At 36.2% G+C, this 17,113-nt stretch overlaps 1 protein-coding gene across 4 annotated transcripts in view; it reads right to left on the reverse strand.

The window, feature by feature from the left end:
- The window catches only part of ITGB6 (integrin subunit beta 6), a 126,304-nt gene that overhangs the window by 52,121 nt on the left and 57,070 nt on the right, over positions 1–17,113 (reverse strand). For all 4 annotated transcript variants that reach the window (XM_059394054.1, XM_059394052.1, XM_059394055.1 and 1 more), the window contains 3 exons: positions 5,769–5,934; positions 4,357–4,518; positions 1,432–1,527 (listed from right to left, as the gene is read on the reverse strand). In XM_059394054.1, coding sequence (XP_059250037.1) covers positions 1,432–1,527; positions 4,357–4,518; positions 5,769–5,934 — 424 coding nt within the window. The remainder of the gene's footprint in view (positions 1–1,431; positions 1,528–4,356; positions 4,519–5,768; positions 5,935–17,113) is intronic.

Here is a 17,113-nt window from a genome sequence, read left to right on the forward strand (position 1 = left end):
GTGACTTATGGACGACTATGTTCATGATCATCAATCGTATTTCCCAGACTCCCCTTTTAAGAAAAGTTCTGTGCAACCCTCCTGCCCTTTCTAAACAGGAACCGGCTGAGGAGGAGGTGCTGTGACCCCTGGGGTCCTTTCACTATAGCCTTAGGATCAAAGGCAGAATAGGCTCCCTATTGTATTTGGGGTTTGTTTTTTTTTTTTTTTTTTTTTTTTTAACAATCTTTACTGCAGCTCTACTACTTAAAACCACTGGAAACAAGTATCACATACTAAAGAGCTTAAAAAAAAATGCCCAGATCAGGTGAACCCACATGGTCTCTGAGTAGAACAAAGGCCTTGAGTATGCAGCTTGATTGCCAAGGACTTTTTTGGTTTTCAGCAGAAGGCAATCTCACCTGGAGTACAATACCCTCCTCTCATTAAAAATGCAAGATAGGATCTCCTCCTGGATCCTTTCTACAAAACCCCTTGCAAGCTCATGGGCTATACTGTCCTCAGCAGTGAGTGGCATTTAATCAAATCATTCTGTGAAATAATCTCAGAGTTTCCCGAGCCCTGTGAAGTCACCAAGAGAGTTAAGAGGTCCTTTCAAAGGAAGGGGAGATCAGACTCTGAACTTAGGAGCATCTGAAGCTTCTGCATAGATGGAAGATGTAGACAATTTAACGTACACTTATTTTCTCTACTTTCTTGGGGCCAGGATGGAGATTCCTTACTTCTCTGTGAAACCAGCCTTCAGCAATAAATCATTTGCTACTACTTTGATTCATGGTATTCTGACATACTGTTTTCATGGGCTGGAATGAAACCACAGAAACCTTTTGTGTTTGCATATGCATTTTACAGTTTAGGCAGTGGTTTATGAACATTAGCTCATCGAAGGAAACAGTTCCCTTTCTGCATCTGGTGTTTCCAAACTCGAACTGCAAATCCAGCTACTAGGAAGGAGAAAATATATTTTGACCCAATTTAACAAGTTTTTTCTTTCAACTTCTTTCTTCTCAATGGTTGAAATTGTGTCTCTACATATATGCATCTGATCTATAGCTGTCTGAAAGTTTGAAGTCAATTCTGCTCCCATTCTCTGCTAACCCTCTCCTGGTCAGATGGAACCGTTCAAGGGAAGACAGACTGATTTCTGTTAGGTAGGTTCTCTCCATTCATTGGTGACTTACAATTTACCATGTTGTTCTCAAATTCTTTTTTTCTTGTCCTAGCATATCTGTTCCCCACTCTCCATCATGCCCCTGGGTTTGTAATTTAAATTTCCAACAGTAACTGAATCCACTTTACCAAGTGTCCAGTATATTTGTCAGTGTTCACGATTTTCTAATGGTGTTCCATGCATTAAACCCTCAGAGTTCATGTTAAAGTTTCATATCGAGTAATCTCCCCAGAGGAATTCCCCAAATTGTGTTTGCTTACCTCATATAAATGAACTTGTTCTTGGGTTACAGCAAAGATTAATAGCACATTATTTTGCACCAGTTTATCAATGAGTTGTCCAATTGTTGGATATTCCTAAAATTGACATAAAGATTTTAAGTATCATCTTAATTCAAGTATGTAAAATAAAGAAAGGAATGCTTCTTTCAAAGATACCATACTGAGTTTGGTATTTTGGTTTGGTTCCAAGTAAAAAAAATAATAATAATTTTAAAAATACACAATTAACATGGTCACTTAACTGGTTTAATAATTGTTGCCTGAATCTTGTAAATCCAATTAATTCCTAAGAGTCAGTGCCTGGCAATGTGGTATGTTATAGTCTGTTGCTTCTAAGGAGTGCACTTGGAATTTATTTAAAGACTTATAGTGTGTCATATTTTCAAGGGTAGAGACACAATTCTTCTGAGTGCCGCTTGGCAGCAGGCTCAAGGTGTAAAGAATGTTATAGTCTTGGGAGGAGTGGATAGATGATGATAGATGTGACCCAGGGGACTCAGGTAGCTCAGAAACTCCTACTGGAATTGGATGAGGCGGGCTGAGAGCTGAAGAAAGGACAGCCTGCTGAAGGATGATACACTACAGTTCCTATGTCCATTTGATTTGAGACATTCCTGCACCAGTTCCAGGTTTGTTCTTACTGATGTTTTGATGTCACTAATCAGTTTTATGGGATCCCACCATATTTTTTCAGGACAACACAGTGTTGTGGGTTTTTTTTTTTTTTTTTCCCACTGACACATTCATTCCCAAGTGATACAAGTTCTTTCAAAAATAAAGTAGGCATAGATTAATCAACTTTGAACATGGCCTCTGCTTGCCAAAGTTAAAAACCGAGCAGCACCTTTGGCTGTTGTATGACTCCAGATGTGGATAATGTACAAAGAGGAAACTCAAATGAAAAAGAAGCCTAAGAACAACGAAACTAAGAATACGTTGATCATGAAGTCAGCCAAAGTGAAGGAAATAATCCTTCCTGGACACTAACATGTTCACATATTCTCTGCAGTCTGGGAGTAATTCTGTCTAATATCTTTGTTAGACCCAAGATTCAAATTGAGGGAAAAGTACAATTTTGCCTAAAATACTCAGGTAAATGACCCAACTGCGTATCTGGCTGTATAATACACGCTTGCCATCTTATTTGGATTTTTATTGGTAAACAGTAGTAGAATCCAGATAATACAAATCTTCCAGAGTCTGACATGTTCAGATGCTTTTTCAACTACCCCAACACCAAGAATTCTTCACCTTTAAGCCTGACTTCCCCCTACGCTGGCCCTTCCTATCTCCAGGTTCTTGTACTTTTAGCTGCTGTGGGGCTGTAGCAAGGATCATACCATGAAGCCCTTCATAAGTGGACAAGTGTCATTTTCTATTTGACCTAGATCAATTGGCTTAATTCACACAGTTATATTATGTGTGTGCTCCTCAAGACCAGGGACCATGTCCGATAGTTTAGTGGCCCCTGGAACCGAGTCCAGTGCTGTAGGCAAGCATGGAGATAACCCAAGACTTCTGTGCATTTGTAGCAACGTATTGAGAAACAATGAATTGAACATTTATTAGATGAGAGAGTCATACTAAGCAATAAGTCATCTTTGCTTCTATGATCCTGCTTTTTCCAAGATGTCTATTAATGGGACATTTGAATGATTGTAAGAAAAAGTAATTAAAAAGTAATAAAATAAATAAATAATAAAAATAATAAAATAAATAAATAAAAAGAGATCCATGTCATCCATTCATATTCATATATATATATATCACTGAATTCTTTTTTTAGAGAATAGTTTTTCTAATCTGATATTAGTATTCTCTCTTTCTCTCTCACATACATCTCTATAGCACTGTCATTTTAAGAATTGAATTCTCTGTGTCATATTTTCCCAAGTGTTAAATGGAGATAATATGACCTTCCCAGGTTGCTGCTTCATAATTTAATTTTATTTCATACATAGTCAAAACCCACTGTGTTCCAGGTACTGTGCTGGCAGGAAATAGAGATTATACACCAGTCCTGGTCCCGAGGAATGCATAGTAGAGAAAGACAGACAAACATAAGCAAACACATTTCCATATAATGATGGGTAAGAAGACATCTATGTACTAGAGTAAGGGGAGGGTTGATCACTTTGCGGCTCAGCAAAGGTCAAAAAGTGCTCTTTGGGAGAGGTCATCATTGAGTTGGCTTTTAAAGGATAATTAAGAGTCTCTCAGCAGCCTCCGAGGGAAAGGCATTCCAGACAGAGGGAACAACACATGCACATTGTGTGAAAGCCTCACAGTTCCTATAAGGACTATTAGATACCCAGGGTTCTGGGGAACATTAAATGTGATCATGTATGTCAAAGAGCTCTGAAAGTTTTGCACAAGTCAAGAGCTTTTTTTTTTTTCTTTTAATGTTACCCTCATTTAAAAAATATTTTAAATTTTATATGACAAAAATAAGCCAAATGTGAATAAACACCAGCCAAGCAGTACTTGACAGCTGTTCCCCATGAAGCACCATGGTGCCTAAAAGTATGATATTATTAGGGGGAACAACTCTGGGACCCATCATTCACAAAAACTCCTAGGTGATTGTTATTTTGGCCTCAGACCCCCTTTCTGGAACTGTCTTTGAGAACAGAATGAGCTAACTGCACTGCTTTTTACTGACCTTGGGCTCTTTGAAAAATGAAGGAGGTTCTGGGGTCATTCAAGCCATAGTAGATCCAAACTTCTCACATACCACTCCCCGTGTGTGTTCCCGTAGGAAGCTCATAGGGGAATTTGTTCATCTCAAAGCAGAAAATGTGCAGTTTTTACCAAATGTGGGTTATTCTGATGTGTGTTGTAGTGAGTGTTGTTTCATTTGCCTACATGCAGCCCTGGAAACCATGTAGAGTGCAGGTTACACACCAAGACAGTTGACATGGAGTATTCATTCTTGTTGTCCAAGTGACAGAGCCCATCGTTAGGAATGACGATGCCTGCCAGTTTGCTGTCCATTCCAAAATGAGAATCGGCATCACTCACAAAGACCAGGAGATGGAGGGAGTCATTCCGCCAGCCAATCTTTTCCTACGGTGAGAAAGAAACATTTGGGTCATATGGGATAGAGGCAGGCATTTCTTGAGAGCAGATCAATCATGATTGGATACATTCAGACGATGAAAACTATATTGCTGATCTATCTTGACCTTTTTAAATCTATTGTAAATCGGTAATTATTAATGTATTAAAAACACAAAATTCTATGACAGTTGCTTTTTCTTGGATAACACTTTCAGATGATTTATGCTTCAGAAAAAATAGTTCCACTATAATCACTATCCAGTTGATCTTGACTTGTACATAGCTAATTATTTTTACTGTCCAGATTTCAATGTACCCGAAAAATGAGGAGAGAGAATGAGGGAGGTCGTAGATTATCCCAAATCCAAGCTGAAGCAAACTGGTAAGAATGAAATACACAATGGGCTTAAAGGATGCCTGTTTTATTAAAATGTCACCCAAAATTAAGCACATTTTCCTCTTTCTACTGATACCATACAAAAATTATAAATGTAATACAAAGGTAAAAATTGCCTATCAAAGTATGACCTCCAGAGTATGGCTTTCTAAGATGGTCTGTTGTCTGTTTCTTAGTAGAGCTCTCCCCTTTAATTGATATTAGTCCAAGAACTAGTGGGAGGAAAGCTCATCCTGGCAGGGCCAACCCACCCTATTTTTTCCTTCCTTCCCTAATACCTTGCCGGCCACCCACTTCCCAGGACTTTCAGCCCTGTCTGTTTCCTTGTATTTTCCAGGAAGAGCTATCATCTGAAGAAGGGAAATCATTCCCTTGGATACCTGATTGTCAAAGAGGAGTGGTGTTCCTGCATTGTTGTAGGGACAACATAGCTTCTGCTACCTATTTTGTTGGTTCAAAACAATAGATACCTAATCTTATTAATCATAATCTTAAATTTATGTAGAAGTTTATACCAATACAAAGCATTTTTAGTTTCTACTAAATCAGTAATTTCTACTTCTGATTTTTATTTTTACCAAGGTTAATTCAAAAACTAATCTAATCTTGATCTCTGAAAATTAATCATACATGACTACTGTTTTAAACAATTTTTCCCATCACTACTATAATTTTATTAGATCATTTGAATATCAGACATAAAAAAGTATCTGTTTCAACATGACTGAATTACAAATTTTTGGAAATTTTGTGTTTTAAGAAATGTAGAAATATGGCAATTAAAGGAAAGATAGTTATCTAAACTTTTCAAAATAGACTTGCTGATAAGAGATGCAACTTTTGTTAGCCCTCAGCCTACCTTACACACAGCAGCTTGCATAATTGCATCAAATCCACCTTCTGGTGTGTCAATATTAGCAGAAATTTTCTGATTCTTCACAATTTCATTGAATCTTTCAGCATCATTCGTCAATGGCAAAATGTGCTTGAATCCAAATGTAGGTAAGCAGAAGTACGGAATACTACTGCAAAAGTAAGACGTAAAAATGTTCTTGATGAAATATGATACAGCACACAAGTAATGGACCTAGTAGCCGAGCAACTTCATCTTAAGTGAAGATGGATTTTCCTCAAGTGCTTGACTCGGGAACTTGGCTGTGAGTCTCCCGGTTAAGCTTGTTTCAGCATCTCCCACTTACCCCTTCCAAATTGACCGTATTAGCTACCACTTAGTGCTTACTGTGTGTTTATTTTGGCTCAAGCTCAGATAACAGATAATCAGGTCAGACTCTCCACTCCTGTGTGTGTGTGTGTGTGTGTGTGTGTGTGTGTGTGTAATCACTACCTTCTAGTGCTTCTCAACCAAAATCTACCATTAAGTTTCTTTGATGACAACAATTCCTTTGTATTCTGATAGCTTAAGCTGTTATCAAGTATGAGTCACCTTGTAGCAAGATTGAGAAAGATACCCGTCTTCGTTCTACTCTGCTCCTTCCTGTACTCCCAACTCTGCCTGCCAAGGGCCCCCAAATCATAGCAGGTCTCTTGGTTCTGGAGCTCAACTCAACAATGACTGAACAGACTGTTGTGGGCCTGGCTAGGAATAAAACTACCACTTAAAACAGTTGACACATGGGAGAAATACCATGTTAGGATGAGATCTGCCCCAAAGATATTGCAGTTGAACAGAAAAAGCTGTTTTGAATTCAGCCACATCTTATTCTGAAAGCCAGTTAGTAGTTGTGGATGAGGCCTTGGACAAGTTACTCACTCCTCTGAGCTTCGGGTGTTCATTTATACAATGGAGATAATGGTATAGAGCAGAGGTCTTCAAAGTACAGTCTCTGGACCAGCCACACAAACATCACTTGGTAACTTGTTATAAATGCAAAATCTGGGATACTCTTCCAGATTTACTGAGTGAGACATGTGAGGGATGGGTTCCGTGATGCAGTAAAATCTTCCTGATGCATTCTAATGTTTGAGAAACATGTATATAAAAGTACAGAGATAAAAGACTGGCCCCCAGTGTGGTTCCACTATGCCAGCTGGAGAGAGCAGGTTGACACCTACAAGAACAGCTTTCTACGTTCAGGAGCCTGTCTTGTGAGCACAGGAAAGCTGGAGCATCTTTCAGACTGAGGCTTCTGTTCACCAAGTTCATCTGCCTGAAGTATACAGTCAGTCTTTTTTTTCTTCACAATACTCACTAATATTTATTTTAACCCCCAAATCAATACCTTCCGTATGTTCTGATTCATTCATGTACACACACAGACTGGCAAAAAATTTGAGTCACCTGGTTCACTGAGGTAAAACAAGGCTCTGTGTTCTGCTTCAGCTCTCAAACTATAAACAAGTGTCCTTTCATGGTCTATTTGGTGCCTTTTTTCTTTTTCTTTTCTTTCTTTCTTTTTTTTTTTTTTTTTCATTTTTGGGCTTTTTGTTGGTGATTTTGCTGTTTAGAATGGCCCTCAAGTGTAGTGCTGTTGTCTAGTGTTCCCAAGTGCAAGAAGTCTGTTATGGGCCTTACAGAGAAAATATATCTGTTAAATAAGCTTTGTGCTGGCATGACTTGTACAGTGTTGTTGGCTGTGAGTACAATGCTAATGAATCAACAATACGTGTTAAGTTGTCCTTAAAAAGAAAAACACAGAAAATAAAGATATATATTGATCAATTGGGAAAAAAAAATAGCCAGAGGTCACATGAGCCTAATCTTGTGTTTCCCCTCGGAGCAGCAGTTTTAGCATTGGCTAAGTCAGTGTTCAGAGAGTTTGTAGAGCAATACTCCCATGAGTGATGAGAATCAACTACACAAATCAGAAAATGACTATGGATTTGTTTACACTGAGAAATGGAGCTCTCCTGGGACCAAAATGCTGGTGTCTGTAAAGGTAGTTATTTTCTTCCTGTTGGTAGACTTTCATGGAAAGTAGGTCATAATCCAAATATCCTCAGGCTTCAGAACAAGGGGATTTGGAAGATCTCAGCAGCCTAAGTTGTCCCAAGAAAACCATCTCCAGAATGGATGTTCTTGATCATATCTGGCTCTCCCTCACCTGCAGTCAGCATTCTCAGCTAACAAAAATTTGGGACGCCCTACTAGCTGACAGGACTGGAAACTGCAAAAGCCTGGGCTAAAGCTCTTGGATGGTTATGGCCCATACTTGCCTCCATGACTGCTCTTTCTTGGCATTCCCCTAACCTCCTATGAGTAGCCTACAGGCCTGTTCAATCTTTCAGCTCTGCCAAGACACCTCACCTGGTGGGCCCATGCGCCAACCTATAGCTTCTAGAGAACTTCTTGTATTTCCTTTCTGACTCATTATTTTTAACTTTAATTCTCAGAAGGCAATCTCATTCTCTTATTTTTAATATCTTGCATTAGCTTTCACTGAAGCTCTGAAATGCTGACCACAGATAGTATCAACTTAGTAGGATCATTGTAAGCCCTGACTGAGATAAAATATGCAAAGTACACAGCACAATGTGCTTTTCAGGTACTTACTTACTAAACATTACTGTCACTTTTTACATGAATTAATTTTATACAGAGTCTAGCACAGACTTGAGGACAGAACATAGATTTGATCAACACTACCTCTAGAATCATGTTTTTTTTCCTGATTAAAGTAATCATACATGTTAACCGAGGAAAATTTGAGTTAATATAAGAGTATAAAGAATAATATAACATAAATTTTAATAGTATGAGATGTATCACAGTTTGATAATCTATTACTAAAAATTTATTTAATAAATCTTTCTGCAATTAAATAACACAGTGATCCTTCTGCATACACCTTTGTAGACTGTATCTCTGCTTAGAATTGATTCTTTCAAAGGAAACTGCTGAGTTACTTTTCGATCCATATTAGCAAACTCCTTTCCAAGAAGATTGTATCAGTTATAAAAAAAAAATAATAAACAAGACAAAACAAAAATATACCAGTTGATTAGTTAAAAATGGCATCTTAATTTAATCTTTAATTTCCATTTTATTGCTACTAAGACCACTCATTTGTTCATATTTATTGACAGTTTGTATTTCTTCTTTTGCCAATTGCCAACTTATATCTTTTGTTCATTTTCTTGGTTTTTATTTTCTAACTTAATTTTAAGAAACTTTTCTCTTAAAAATATCAACATTTTGTCTTTGTGGTTTGTCTTTTAATTTTATTTATGCTGTTTGGGGATATATACCTTAAAACTTTTTATGCAGTCAAATGTTTTTCAACCTTAAAATGTGAGAGATATTTTAAGAATTATATGAGAAGGAGGTTTAATTTCCTTTTCCAATTGTTACTTTTTTTTTTCTCAGTTGTTACCTATTAAATGGCAATGAGTTAGTGTTTGTTCTAATTGCTCTGCTAGCATTTAGTGCAGTTGTGTGCTGGAAGAAAATTCATTCAATTTAGAATAAAAGGACTGAATAGTTTTTTATTCTTGGGCAAGTCCCTTACCACTGCTGGGCCTCAGTATCCTCATCTGTAAAATGAGACTGATAATACTACCTACTTCACGAAGTTCTTGTGAAGGTTACATGAGATAAAATGTATGGAACTATGTGAGGTGAGCCACTGTCCCCATAATCTAACTGTTGTTGGAAATTGTTAACTTAATCTTTTATTTGGGTCGGCTTGTTCACACTGGACCAAAATGGCATTTGAGCATCTTTTGAAACCAAAGAATTCGCATTCCTATCTTTTTGTAAAAAATTGAACTCTGTGGTTTAGAATTACTAGATAGAACCTACTAGAACTCTGTGCTTTTTAGAAAGTGGAAAGAAAAGTTAGTTTAATTCAGTAAACAGATTCATGGGCTGGGAGACCCATGCAGCTAAAGCAAAGCAGAATGTCAGACTTGGGTCATGCCAGGAAATTTTGGTTGGATACTCCCCTGTTTTGATCAGAGTCCTTCTTCTAACAGAGACTTATATTTGGCTGATACTTTCTTAGCATAGCAATTGAAGGAAGTAGGTACTCATTACAAAATAATTTGATTTTGAGTACCTAGGTAACAATAGATTTACATTAAAATGCAGAATAATTAGAAAACACAATATAAAAAAGACTATATTTTGTTAGAATTTTAAATAAATATACAAAAACTAAGACTACAACACCATCTTTTTGAGTGGGATTAAAAATAATTTTCCTCTTCCTCTTTTTGTCTGCATTCTCACATGGGCTTGTATTACCTTTGCAATAAGAAACTGTTCTGTACACTCATATATATTTATGTGTGTGTACATATAAGAAATATAAGCATTTCATGGTTCTGCTTCATCTTTTGCAAAACTACAATGAATCCCTCACTGTTGGTATCATATTAAAAAACAAACAAAACACAGCACATGAGGAATTATGTTAAGAAAGAAATCTCTCACAGGGTTCGATAGAGGAAGAAACTCTGACCTTTGTGCTATTAAATATTTTTAAATGTACATTACAACCTATCTACAAACATGACAATGGAAAAATATATTCTTGTTACTGCATCTTAGATAACAGCCTAAGGAAATTTCTTTAAAAGCGTAAGCCACTTCAGTGTTCTTACGTGGTGAAATAAAATTTTTTAGTGACTCTACATCCAAGGAAGATAAAGAAAGCAAGCCACTCCAAAAAGCTTTAGAGATTAGGTTAAAACAGAGGTTTTAAACATGTGGTGCACAGACCCACAAAGGTCACTGAGACATTTTCAGAGAGACCTTCAGGTCAAATTATTTTTTAATAATAATAAAAGATGTTATTTGTCTTTTTCACTGTGTTGACATTTGTACTGATGCTGCAAAGGCAATGATGAGTAAAGCTACTGCTGCCTTTCACATGGATCAAAGCAGTGCTGGCAACCGGCTAGTGGTGCATGGGATTTTTCCTGGCAAGTTATTAATTTTATAAGTCTATACCCTTGAATACATGTTTATAAAATATATATATATATATATATATATATATTTATATTTTTTTTTTTTTTTTTTCTTCCTGGGACACCTGGCAGGCTCAGTTGGTAGAACATGTGACTCTTGATCTCTGGGTCATGAGTTTGAACCCCACCATGATCATGGAGCTTACTTAAAAATAAATAAATAAATAAATATTTCACGGTAAATACACATATAACATTTCTGTAGCACCAAAGTAGAAAGTTTATAATGGGGAAAAATTTTTGCAGTTGTTTGAGCTGAACTGGCCCTTTTTTTAATAGAACGGTTTTACCTGGACATGTTTCACATGACAGCCAAACTATTATTCCAACTTGGGTATTTAGCAGGCATGTTCTTAAATATGAAGAAAGCCTGTCAGTTCAAAGAAAGCAACTGTCAGTATTTGTTGCCAATGATAAAATTTGAGGTAACTAGAAATTTAAAATTTGGAAAACTTTAATCTGCTACTCATGAAATCAATAGCTTGTCATTACTTCAAGATTTAATCTGATGAGATTTATGGTGAAATTAACAAATGTGACTTTTTTTATACTGTGTCATGAAACTTGGAAGATCTGCACAATTCACTGAAACAATACTTTCCAAATGGCTGAAGCATATTACAAAATCACATACATAAGTAAAAGAGCCATTAGAAGCGCAAGACGGGGCATCTGGGTGACTCAGTCAGTTAAGTTTCCGACTCTTGGTTTCAGCTCATGTCTGATCTCATGGGTCATGGGATCTAGTCCTGCGCCAGGCTTCTTGTTCAGCACAGTAAACTTGGATTTCTCTGCTTCTCCCTCTCCTTCTGTCCCTTCCCCCTACTTGCAAGATCTCTCTCAAATAAACAAATAAATATAATCTCTTTTTAAAAATGTGCAAGACTGACCAATGGCTTTATGAACAGCTCCTTGACATTGTTTCAGATACCCTTTGAAACTAGCTTTTCCCTCTTATCTAGGTTGAACATAGTCTCAGAGAAGAATGTCCACAGACATTGTAAAAAGAAATCAAATGCTTTTCTGTTTCCCAACTGTGTATCTATGTGAGGTTTGACTTTCTTCATGGAGTTCAACCAAAACAAATATTGCAACAAATTAAATGCCAAAGTAGATATGAGAATCTAGTCATTTTTTTTTAATTAGACCAGCTATTTTAAGAGATTTGTAAAAACATAAAACTGTGTTACTCTTCTTGCTAATTTTTTTGTTTGTTTTATTTTTACAGATTTTATTTATTTGACACACACAGAGAAAAATCACAAGTAGGCAGAGAGGCAGACAGAGAGAGAGGGGGAAGCAGGCTCTCTGCTGAGCAGAGAGCCTGATGTGGGACTTGATCCCAGGACCCTGAGATCATGACCTGAGCTGGAGGCAGAGGCTTAACTTACTGAGCCACCCAGGTGCCCAATTTTTTGTTTTGTTTTGAAAAATAGATTTATTTTTTAACAAAGATGCAGTTTTATAGTAGCAGTTTCATAGTAATGTGCTGTGTGTTTCTTATTGTAATTATTAATGACTCAATAAATAATTATTTTAAAATTTTCTGTTTTACTTTTCTAATATGCTGAATATTGATAAATATAACCCACATAAACTGAAGCTCTTTGGGGTCTTAATTTTTAGAAGTGTAAGAAAGTCCTGACATCTAAAAGTTTGAGGACTCCAGCTTAAAATAACTAGAGATACCCAGAGTTGATGAGAGGAAGAAAATTAACACTTGTTTGTTATGTTCTAAACTAGCTCAGTTTTCACAATTATCCTAGGATGTGAATATTATTATCTCCATTTACAAGAGAAGAGACCAAGCTCATAGAGTGTAAATTGTTTGTCTAAGGTTATGATTTAAACCCAGGTCTGAAAAACTCCACACTCTTTCCTCCTACCTCTCATTGCCTTCCTACTAAAGAACATTTTATTCCATAATTATAAGGTTTGGATTGATCAAAGGATTGACTTTTATGTATTTAAGTTCTTGGTGTGTATATGTCTGGGAGGTAGTATCTGGACAGAGAAAGTGGAAGAATTAAGAATGTGATGGGCAAGGAAAAATATAATGTGGGAAAGAAATTGTTATTTATAATTTTAACTAATGGTCTTTTTTTTTTTTTTTGAAGATTTTATTTATTTATTTGACAGAGAGGGAGAGAGAGAGAGAGCACAAGTAGAGGAAGCAGCAGACAGAGGGAGAGGGAGAAGCAGGCTCCTTGCTGAGCAGCGAGCCTGAAGTCAGGATCGATCCCAGGACCCAGGAATCATGACCTGAGCCGAAGGGAGCTGCTTAGCCAACTGAGCCACCCAGGTGCCCAACTAATGGTGGTTTTGTCAATAAGAATAAAAGCAATACCTTTTAAGAAATAGGAAAATATTGACCTTCCAAGAGATCAATTGTATGATCCTTGTTTGGGACCCCATTCACCACATTTTATACCATACTCTGCTCTCCCCCTAACTTCACTCTGTTGGTGTTGCTAGTAAGTACCATTTATGGAGCACTTCATGGTCAAGGCTAGTACCAAATTCTTCATTCTTCATTACCTCACCCAATCCTTCTGACCACTGTGTGTGATTCTTCTGGTTATTCCAAACTAAAGCTTTGAGGGTGAAAATCTCATCTATAAGTGTTATAAGTGAGTTATAAATTATAAGTGAGTAGATGAATCAAAACCAAATCCAGGGCTGACTGTCAAACCCATACTCTTATATCAACATGCTATATTGCATGCCTTCTCCCAAAGAATTTCAACTTTTTGAGGATTGGGTGCAAATCTTTTTCTTCCAGATATCCCCATGCCTAACACAATGTTTGGTACATAGTTGGAGCACAGTAAATTTTTGTTGAATGAATGAATAAAAGAATGCATGAATGAAAAGCAGTCAGAGCTTTGAAAAGCCAAACTTCTCTCTTTTTTCTAGGAATCTGATTAAAGGCAGGGTCTTGTTAGATGATGGGCTGCCCACTTAGCCGAGCCATTTATTTGTTAATTTTAGTTGTTTTCTCTAGCAACATACCTTAGCATTGTTTCCCCCTGTCATTACTGTACTTCATATTCCTACATTTTATCTGGCCTGTGACAGAAAGAATGATTTTAAACAAGCCCTTTGAGACAGAGGTAACACTTTGAAATCCTAAATGAAACTACACTGCTAGACTCGCTACCCTAAGACCTAAATAATACAGATTTTAAACAGGTACGACTTTTTCTGATTAAAAAAGGGGGGGGGCGCAGAGAATTAGAAATGCTTTTGTATTAAATAATTAGGAGGTGTTAAAACAAAGTTTATTTCACTTTACAAGTGATCAAACAACTGATAACAGTAATCATACCTTACTATTTATTATACAGCATAAATCTGTTCTCTAGAAATCTATTTGTTCAGTGTTGTTGGAAGTGCTAGAAAGATCCATTTTTTCCCCTTCCCTACTAACAGAATCCTGGCTTTATTGGGGGTAACAATATGCTTCTTTTGCAACTAGCTGTAGCCATGTAACAAAGTCTACCAATGAGATACAAATATAAGGAGGTGGGGAAACTTTCTGACAAAACTCCTTATATTGAGGAAATAAAATTCAACATCCATTTATGATTAAAAAAAAACTTTACCCAAAAAGAAATAGAAGGGAACTCCCTTGATCTCATAAAAGGATTCCAAAAAACCACTAGCTAACAACATAATCAATGGTGAAATGTTGAAGATATTCTCCTAAAATCACAAGAAACATAAGTGACATCTCTCTCCACTTTAAAACAACCCTAACTAGTGCAATAAGGCAAGAAAAAGAATGAAGAGGTATATAAACTGGAAAAGGAAGAAGTTGTTATTCAGAAATGACATGATTAAGTGCACAGAAAATTTTTAGGATTTATAAAAAAGTCAAACTAGAACCAATGACAAAATTTATCAAGGTTGCAGAATACAATGTGAGTACGCAAAATCAACTGCGTTTCTGTATGTTTTCAACCAACAAGTAGAAAACCCATTAACCGTAATATTTTTTAAAAACCCTAGGAATAAATCAAAGGATGTGTGGGATATCTATCTTGAAAATGACAAACCATTTCTGAGAAAAAGAAGACAATATCTAAATGAATGGAAATGTGTGTCATATGTAATGATTGGAACATTCAGTATTTTTAAGATATCCATTCTCTCTAAATTGACCTATGAGTTCAGTGCAATTCTAATCAAAATCTCAGCATGTTTTTCTGAAGAAATCAACAATCTGATTCTAAAATTTCTGTGGAAATGCAGAGTATCTAGAATAGCAAAACAAAAGGGGAACAAAGAGGATTTATACTGTTGATCTCAAGATTTTTTATAAAGTTGCAGTAATAAAGATAGGAAGACATTGGTGTTTACATGGGTGTGATTCAGTGGGTCAGTGGGTCAGAATGAAGTGTCCAGAATTACACTCATACATATGCACTCAATTGCTTATTAAAAAGGGCATAAAGATAATTTAATGGGGAAAGGAAAATCTTGCTTAACAAATAGTGCTGGAGCAATTGGATAATTGCATGGGAACAAAAGACAAATCTAAGCCTTTCCCTCATTCCAAACATAAAAAAGTAATTTGAGATTATAGACTTAAATGCAAGAGCTTGACCCATAAATTTTCTAGAGTCAAAAAAGGAAGACAATTTGGGTTATTTGGTTGGGCAAAGATTTTAAAAATTGACAAACCAGACTTCAACAAAACTAGAAACTTTTGCTTGGCTAAAGGCATTACTACAAAAATAAAAACACAACCCACAAACTGGGACGAAATATTTATAAAGCATAGATTTGGTGAAGAGCTTTTATCCAGGATATACAAAGAACTCATATGACACAATATTAAGAAGAAAATCTAATTTTTAAGAATGGACAAAAAATTTGAAAAGATACTTCCCAAAATAAGATATGAGAATGGGAGAAAGACACATGAAAAGATGCTCAACAACATTTGTTACTAGGGAAATGTAAATTAAAGCTACAGTAAGATACACAGCCATTAGAATGGCTAAAATTATAAAGACTGACAATACTAGATGTTATCAAGGATTTGGAATGATTGGAATCCTCACACATTGCTGATGGAATGTAAAATGGCACATCTACTTTGGAAAAAAATTTGATAGTTCCTTTAAGGATTAAAGTGACACTTATTACACAATTCAGTAATTCCAATTCTAGGTATCTATCCAAGAGAACAAAACATACCTACACACAAAGATTTATAAGCAAGTGGTCAATCATAGCAGCATTTTTCATGATAGCCAAAAAGTGGGAAACAGCCCCAATGTCCCTCAATGAAAGAATGAATAAGTGAAGTGTAGTAAATACAGAGTGGACTATTACTTAAAACAAAAAGGAATAAACTGCTGATAAACACAAAATTACGGATGAATCTCAAAAACATTATATTGAACAAAAGAAGCCAGAAATAAATTGTATATATTGTATTATTACATTTATATGAAATCCAAGAATAGGCAAAAACCAATCTAAATTATGGAATTCAGAAAACGATTACCTCTGGGGGAGTAGAACTGACTATAATACACACAAAGAAACTTGCTGAAGTGATGGAAATGTTTTACATCACGTTTTAGGTAGTAATTACGTTGGTATATTCAACTGTCAAAACTCATCAGTCTGAGCTTTTCCATGTGTGCATCTTGGTACATGTCAACTATACCTCAAAATAAAAGGTGGGGACACAGTGCCCTTTATTGATCTTCCCCTCTTTTCCTCTTTCTTTTCTGCCTACAATGAAGAAGTTTTGAATAATATCCCTGAAAACTCCTTAGGCCTTGAAGATAAAATCCAAGAGCCAATATGGTAGAGCAGAAAGCAGAAAAGGTCCAGATCCCTGATGTGGAGACCTGCCATATCAGCCCTGAATTGCCTTTCTCTAGACTCCGTTCATGTGAGAAAGAAAAAAACTCTCCCTTTATAAGCTACTATCCCTGATGTTTGCAACCAAACACAGTTTCTAACAGTTATAATCAGGGATGAATTCCTTTCAGGGTGAAATTATTTTGACTGTGTTAGATTATTGTTAAGAACCACACTGAAATGTTTTAAAATGGTATTATAAAGGTGCTTGTCTTTTAGAGATGATGCCTTAGGTGTATACAAGTATTAAAAGTCAATATAGTTTTGGAAAGTCATTGCACCTACACTAGATTCATAGTAGAAAGGGCCTTGGTTTGGGATCAACCTAGACTTGGTACAGATCACTGATGAGTCATGCAGCCTTGGGAAAATTACTAACCTGGCAGAGCC

Source organism: Mustela nigripes, chromosome 3 (assembly GCF_022355385.1).
Source record: "Mustela nigripes isolate SB6536 chromosome 3, MUSNIG.SB6536, whole genome shotgun sequence".
Taxonomy (NCBI): Eukaryota; Metazoa; Chordata; class Mammalia; order Carnivora; family Mustelidae; genus Mustela; species Mustela nigripes.